At 46.1% G+C, this 7,510-nt stretch overlaps 1 protein-coding gene across 4 annotated transcripts in view; it reads left to right on the top strand.

Annotated features, from left to right (window-relative positions):
- stxbp5a (syntaxin binding protein 5a (tomosyn)) overlaps window positions 1-7,510 on the top strand; it is a 174,938-nt gene that overhangs the window by 133,718 nt on the left and 33,710 nt on the right. For all 4 annotated transcript variants that reach the window (XM_048600658.1, XM_048600656.1, XM_048600654.1 and 1 more), the window contains one exon: window positions 3,261-3,311. In XM_048600658.1, coding sequence (XP_048456615.1) covers window positions 3,261-3,311 — 51 coding nt within the window. The remainder of the gene's footprint in view (window positions 1-3,260; window positions 3,312-7,510) is intronic.

Here is a 7,510-nt window from a genome sequence, read left to right as displayed (position 1 = left end):
TTTTGCAGGAAGGTGGGTGGGAGGAGGTGTATTCTAGGTAGCTGTGGGAGTCGGTGGGCTTGAAATGGATATCGGTTTCTAGGTGGTTGCCCGAGACGGAGACAGAGACAGGTCCAGGAAGGAGAGAGAGGTATTGGAGATGGTCCAGGTGAACTTAAGGTTGGGGTGGAAGGTGTTGGTGAAGTGGATGAACTGTTCGAGCTCCTCGTGGGAGCACGAGGTGGCGCCGATACAGTCATCAATGTAACGGAGGAAGAGGTGGGGTTGAGGGCCAGTGTAGGTACGGAAGAGGGATTGTTCCACGTAACCTACAAAGAGGCAGGCGTAGCTTGGGCCCATGCTGGTACCCATGGCCACCCCCTTTGTCTGTAGGAAGTGGGAGGAATTGAAAGAGAAGTTGTTGAGGGTGAGGACGAGTTCGGCTAAGCGGATGAGGGTGTCAGTGGTGGGGGACTGGTTGGGCCTGCGGGACAGCAAGAAGCGGAGGGCCTTTAGGCCATCTGTATGGGGAATGCAGGTGTATAGGGACTGGATGTCCATGGTAAAGATGAGTTGTTGGGGACTTGGGAATTGGAAGTTCTGGAGGAGGAGGTGGAGGGCGTGGGTGGTGTCACGGACATAGGTAGGGAGTTCCTGGACTAAGGGGAAGAAAATGGAGTCCAGATAGTTGGGCAGGAGCAGGCGGAGACAATGGGTCGACCAGGGCATTCCGGTTTGTGGATTTTGGGAAGGAGATAGAAGCGGGCGGTGCAGGGTTGGGGAACTATGAGGTTGGAGGCCGTGGGTGGGAGGTCACCTGAGGTGATGAGGTTGTGGATGGTTTGGGAAATGATGGTTTGGTGCTCGGGGGTGGGGTCATGATCAAGGGGGCGGTAGGAGGAGGTGTCGGAGAGCACAAGCTTCAAAATCTCCCCTCCCTATCTCATCCCAAACCCAGCCCAGCTCGTCCCTGCCTCCCTAACCTGTTCTTCCTACCTACGAACCTCATCCCGCCCCCTTGACCTGTCCGTCCTCCCTGGACTGACCCATCCCCTCCCTACCTCCCCACCTACACTCACCTTTACTGGCTCCATCCCCGCCTCTTCGACCTGTCTGTTTCCTCTCCACCGATCCTCTCCCCTATCCATCTTCTATCCGCCTCTCCCTCTCTCCCTATTTATTTCAGAACCCCCTTCCCCTCCCCCATTTCTGATGAAGGGTCTAGGCCCAAAACGTCAGCCTTTCTGCTCCTATGATGCTGCTTGGCCTGCTGTGTTCATCCAGCTCTGCACCTTGTTATCCAAGAGGGAGTGGTCACTGCGGAAGATTGCCAAGGGAGAGGAAAATGTGTCTGGTTGTGGCATCCCGTGGAGGCAGTGGAAATGGCGGCTGATCCTTTGGATGTGGATGCTGGTGGGATGGTAGATGAGGATGAAGGGGGCCCTATCACTGTAGTGGGAGGGAAGATGAGTGAGGGTCAAAATGTGGAAGATTAGTCTGACACGGCTGAGGGCTGTGTCAGCCAGGGTAGTGGAGAATCTTCAGTTGAGGAAGAAGGAGGGCATTTCGGAGTCCTAGGTGGTATCACCAGAACACATACGGCAGAGACAGAGGACCTGGGAGAATGGAGTAGAATCTTTACAGGACTTTGGGTTTGAGGATATATGGTCAAGGTGACTATGGGAGTTGTTGGACTTGTAGTGGATATTGGTGGCCAACCTACCCCAGAACTGCAAACAGATATCAAGAAGGGAAAGGAGGAGTCAGAGATGGACCAGGTGAAGATGAGAGCAGGGTGGAAATTGGAAGCAAAATCAAACTTTCTCAATTCCAGATATGAGGAGGAATCAGCACTGATGATGTAATTGGTAACTAGAGAAAGTGTAATGGGTTGGGGCCACAGTAGGATTGGAACAAGGAATGTTCCACGTACCCCGCAAAGAGACTGGCACAACTAGGGCCCATCTGGGTAGCCACTGCCACTCCTTTGACCTGAAGAAAGTTTGGAGGAGTTAAAGGAGCAGTTATTCAAAGTGAGGACGAAATTGGCCAGGCAGAGGAGGGTACTGGAGTATGGGGACGGTTCAAGTCCTTTTTTAAATTGGGAAGAAGTGAACAGCCTGAGCAGATCCTGATGGGGAATGGATGTGTAAGGGCTTTGCATGTCCATGGTGAAAAGGAGACAGCTGGATCCTGCAAACTGAAATTCTGAAACTAACTTAAAGCGCCAGGAGTATCCTGGATACAAGGGGGAAAGGACTGGACAAGTGGGAGAAAAATAGACGCATGGTAGGAAAATCTGAGTTCTCTGAGGCAGGGGCAGGCAGAAACAATTAGTCTGCCTGGTAGTCCTTGTTTTTTGGATTTTGGGAAGGAGGTAGAAGCGAGCAGTGTGGGGTTGGCGGATTGTGAGCTTAGAGGCAGGTGGTGCTAAGTCACCAGATGAAATGAGGTTAGTGACACTTATGGACACCAGAGCATAATATTCCGTGATGACGTCGTGGTCTTGGGGGCCGGGGAGGAGGAAGAGAGATCTGAGAGCTGACGCTCAGCCTCCGCAATGTTAAGGTCAGTATACCAGACAATACCAGCACCATCCTCATCAGGCTTGATTACAAAGTCAAGTTTGGATCTGAGCGTATGGAGTGGACTCACTTCAGAGGGAGTTTGGTTGTCACAATTTCTCTGCTCCCTTATCCATTCCAACCTATGCCATGTTAACAGTTCTTGATGAACAGGTTGACTGGAGATAAAAGGCCAGGGGGAGGGGTCTAGGTGGAGGGAAAGTTTTGGAGGCGGATGAAGGGATCTGTGGAACGGGGAGTGGACTCTTGTCCAAAGAAATGAGCATGGAGATGAAGGTGATGGGACAAAAGTTCAGCATCCTGGTGGGAGTGCAGAGGGATAAAACAAGACTTTTGCTGAGTACAGAACATTCAGCATCAGAGAACAGAAGATCAGAAGAGATATAAATACACGACTGGACGTGGGGTTAGGAGAGGGGATGGAGTCAGAGGGAAGGGGCATGGAGGAAGGTTGCATAGGGGTATCGGTATCTATAAGTTGTTGCATCTTGTGTTCCTTAATGCCTGAAAGGAAAAGAAAGGGTTGTCCAGAAAAGGTGTGCAAAACCTCCTTTTTTGGAATCCTGGCTTGTGTTAACCCTGTCATATGAATTAAGAGGTCTTGAATCCTCGGGAATATGTTGGTTTATGACTTCACACATCAGTGCTAGTATGTATCAAGTTGCCTCAACCTAACTTTCTGTGGGTTTTTTTCAGCGAAGATGTCAAGGAAACTAAGCTTGCCAACTGAACTGAAGCCTGACTTGGGTAAGTGTGAACACTGACATGCCACCTGGTGTTGAAGTGTTCTTTGTCTGTTTGTGTTTGTTGTAACTGAAAATCAGAAATTAGTGGTACATGTTGATCCACCAGTCTAAGTTGATTGTACTTGAAGTTTGAATGAAACTTGTTTTGGTGGTACTGCTCTTATTGTAGAATGTTAAATTCTGTTCACTGATCTGTCCATAAGCACCAACCTTTGTACTTTCTCAAGAATGAGATTGAGCAAGAGAGCAGACTCCCATTATGCTGCAGTCAGCCCAAAAATGGGAAGTCAATATTTTTGTTTAGCTATAACATCAGAATGACCTGGAGCAAGCAGACAGAATGTTGGCACTACCTCACAAACCTCGGATTTCCATGGCCCAGAAAGAGGAGAGCCAACAGTTACATGGAAACTCCATCACCTCTAATTGCCCTCCAAGGTGCCCTTGTCACCCAATATGGATAAATATCATTGATCTTCAACTGTTACTGGATCAAAATTTTGGACTCCACTACCTAATAGCCTTGTGGGGATACCTTCACAATATGGTCTTTAGCAGCTCGTAAAGAAGAGGATATGAGGTTACAAAGGGATTTAGATACATTAAATGAATGGTCCGTGATCTGGCAAATGGCATATAATATGGGAAAATATGAAATGTCTATTTTCCCAGAGAAATAATAAGGAAGCGTATCAAAATGTTGAAAGATTAGAGCTCAGCAATCTGGGGGTCCTCATGAACTTCAAAGGGTTAGTCTGCAGGTACAGTACGTAATTAGGAGAGACAATAGAAAGTCATTATTTATGTAAGGGAAATCATGCATTAAAAGAGAGGTTATGCTTTTATACAGGGGGATTGGTGGACCACATTTAGAGAACAGTGTGCAGTATTAGTCGTCTTATTTAAGGAAGGATGTAAATGTGTTGGATGCAGTTTGGAGAATGTTTACTAGACTAATGATTGAACTGGTTGATGTCTTATGAGGGAAGGTTGGGAAGGTCAGGCTTGGCTTGTATCCATTGGAGAATAGAACAGTAAGTGAAGACGTGTTTGAAACATACAAGACCTTGAGGCATGTTGAGAGAGTGGATGCTGAAAGGATATTTCCCCTGTGGGTTATCATTTAAAAATAAGGAGTAGCACATTTTAAGATGGATAAGACTTTTTTCGAGTTGAGGCTTCAGAACCACCTCCTCAAAAACTAGTGGAAGGGGAGCCTTTGCATCTTTTTAAGGCAGGGGTAGACATAATCTTGATGAGCAAAGGGGTGGAAGTTTATTGAAGATGAGCCAATATGTAGAGTAATCAGATTGGCCATTATCATAATGGTTGAGCAGGCATAAGGGCCACAGTGGCCTTTTCTTCCTCTTAATTCATACGTTCGTACATCTGTATAGGGTCTGCTACTACCTGCTTTAGGGGTAAGTGATGGCACAATGGTGACTAGTAATCCAGAATGCCAGGCTATTGTTCTAATTTCTTAACCATTGCAAATGATAAAACTGTAAGACATAGGAGCAGAATTAGGCCATTTGGTCCGTCATGTGTACTCCACCATTCGATCATAGCTGATATGTTTCTCAATTCTATTCTCCTGCCTTCCCTCCATAACCCTTGATTTCCTTACCAGTCAAGAACCTATCTATTGCTGTCTTAAATACATTCAATGACTTGGCCTCTACAGCCTTCTGCAGCAATGACTTTCACGGATTCACCAGCTTCTGGCTGAAATTCCTCCTCCTCTCTGTTCTAAAGGGTCATCCTTTCACTCTGAGGCTATGGTGTTGGGTCCTCACCTCTCCTCGTGAAAACATTATCTCCGTATTTACTATATCCAGGCCTGTCCGTATTCTGTAAGTTTCCATTGGATCCACCCTCATCCTTGTAAACGCGATCGAGTACAGATCCAGAGACCTCAACCACTCCACATATGACGGGTTCTTCATCCTGGGGATCATTCTTGTAAATCTCCTCTGGATCTCCTCCAATGCATCACATTCTTCCTCAGATATGGGGTCCAAAACTGCTCTCAGTATTCCAAATGTGTTCTCACTAGAGCTTTATACAGCCTCAGCAGTAGATTTCTGCTCTTGTATTCTAACCTTCTTGAAATAAATGCTAACATTGCATTTGCCTTCCTAACTGCCAACTGAACTTGCATGTTTACCTTAATAGAATCCTGAACTAGGACTCCCAAGTTTCTTTGGGCTTCAGATTTCTGACGTCTTTCCCTGTTTAGAAAATAGTCTACGCCACTATTCTTCCTACCAAAGTGCATAACCTCACACTTGCCACATTGTACTCCATCTTCCACTTCTTTATCCACTCTCCTACCTCTCCAGGTCCTTCTGCAGCCTCCCTGCTTCTTCAACATTACCTGTCCCTCCATCTGTCTTAGTCTCATCTGCAAACTTAGCAACAATGCCCTTGGTTCCTTTGGGCCAACACGGACCCCTGCAGAACTCCTGGTCACCAGTTGCCATCCTGAATAAGACCCCTTTATCCCTATTCTCTGCTTTCTCCCAGCCAGCCAATCATCTATCTATGCCAGTACCTTTCCTCTAACACCATGGGTTCTTATCTCAGCCTCCTGTGCAGCACCTTGTTAAAGGCCTTCTGGAATTCCAAATAGATCACGTCCACTGACTGTTCTTTATCTAACTTGCTTGTTATCCCTTCAAAGAATTCTAACAGGTTTCTCGGGCTTGACCTCCCCTTGACTGTGTCATACTGACTCAACTATATTTTGCCATACACTTCCAAGACAAACATCTCTAATCATTTCAAGCAACAGATTTAATTCATAGCACACAGATTTGGCCATTTTTCCATTCCAGGATGTGAAGCCAAGTTCATAGCCTTGGATGTTGAATGTTTCTTTCTCCATCAGAGGCCTGTGTTATTGCTGCTGTTTAGTAATTTCCTCCCATATGTTGTCAGATCTATTGCTATTCACAGCCTATAATGCTTTATAAAATAATTTTTATGGAATGCTACAGCAGCTGCTATATTTCTATTGGTGGTCCTCCTCCTAATCAAACCTATTTAATAGCACCTGCAGATCATTGATTAAGCATGAAGCTTTTGAGGAGTTCCACATAGTCTTCTGGTGTAACCTGACACCTTGGTTATATAGAGCTCATCCCTGCCCAAAATCTGCACTTCTCAATAGTTAAATTATATAACCATATCAATATCTGATCTGCACGTTCAAAACCTGGGCCACTAAGTTGTAAAGAGGGGGCATAGCTGAGAAAACAATGTGTATCACAATTTGACTTTAATTGATGTTTTTACGGTTTACCTTTATTCTGATGAAGGCAGTGGAATATAGCGAGCTTGAAAACTCCACCTTCATTTAAAAGCAAAATATTCTGCTTTGCCTTCACAAGAAGACTGTCCTATGCATATCCGTGGCCAAATGGGGACCACAGTACCAAGATGTTTCATAGGTGACGATGAATCTGCATCATGCATTTTCACCTATTGCTAGGAGTTAATTTAACCCTTCTATTGACCTGCTTTATTTAACCCTTAATTTAACCCTTCTATTACATTCACCTGCCCAATTTGCGGTCCTGCCCATGGACGATTTTGGCTACCTCCCATTTCTCACTCCTGTATATTTCATAGCCCCCAATCTTCCAATGGCTGGATAATTCTTTCTGCAGCATAGATGAGCATTGTGTGTCAGGAGGCTTTGAGGAAATTGCTTGATAAATTTAAGTTTTTAACTGGCAAATCCCCTGTCCCTGGAACTGTCTCTGAAAGTATCTATTTAAATCTGAATTTGAAAGGTTCTGCTACAGTTAATGGCTATCCAGGAAACATTAGACAATTAAGTACCTGATGGTATTATTATTCTTCTTCGTCGTCGTCGTCGTCGTCTTCGTCTTCGTCTTCCTGCTCAACTTGCACCTCATCCAGATCCCTTGCATTCCACCCTTCTGTGCCAGATCATGATGCAACATCTCCCTTGCCCCCAAAACCCCAGCACTGGAGTCAACATGCACCCCTCTTCCTTGGGACCCAAAGCCGCCTCGGACCCAATATACCCCACCTTCCCTGTCACCATACCTGATATCCCACTCCTACCAGGACACAGCACCACCACCTCTGCCTGCCAGAACTGACCTACCCTCAACACTCAGTCGCTTGCTTGGCAGCCAGCCCACCTGGCAGCCCAACTTCACTCAGCTC

The sequence above is a fragment of the Rhincodon typus genome, chromosome 9, assembly GCF_021869965.1.
Source record: "Rhincodon typus isolate 14 chromosome 9, sRhiTyp1.1, whole genome shotgun sequence".
Lineage (NCBI taxonomy): Eukaryota > Metazoa > Chordata > Chondrichthyes > Orectolobiformes > Rhincodontidae > Rhincodon > Rhincodon typus.
This window is presented reverse-complemented; position numbering and strand designations above follow the sequence as displayed.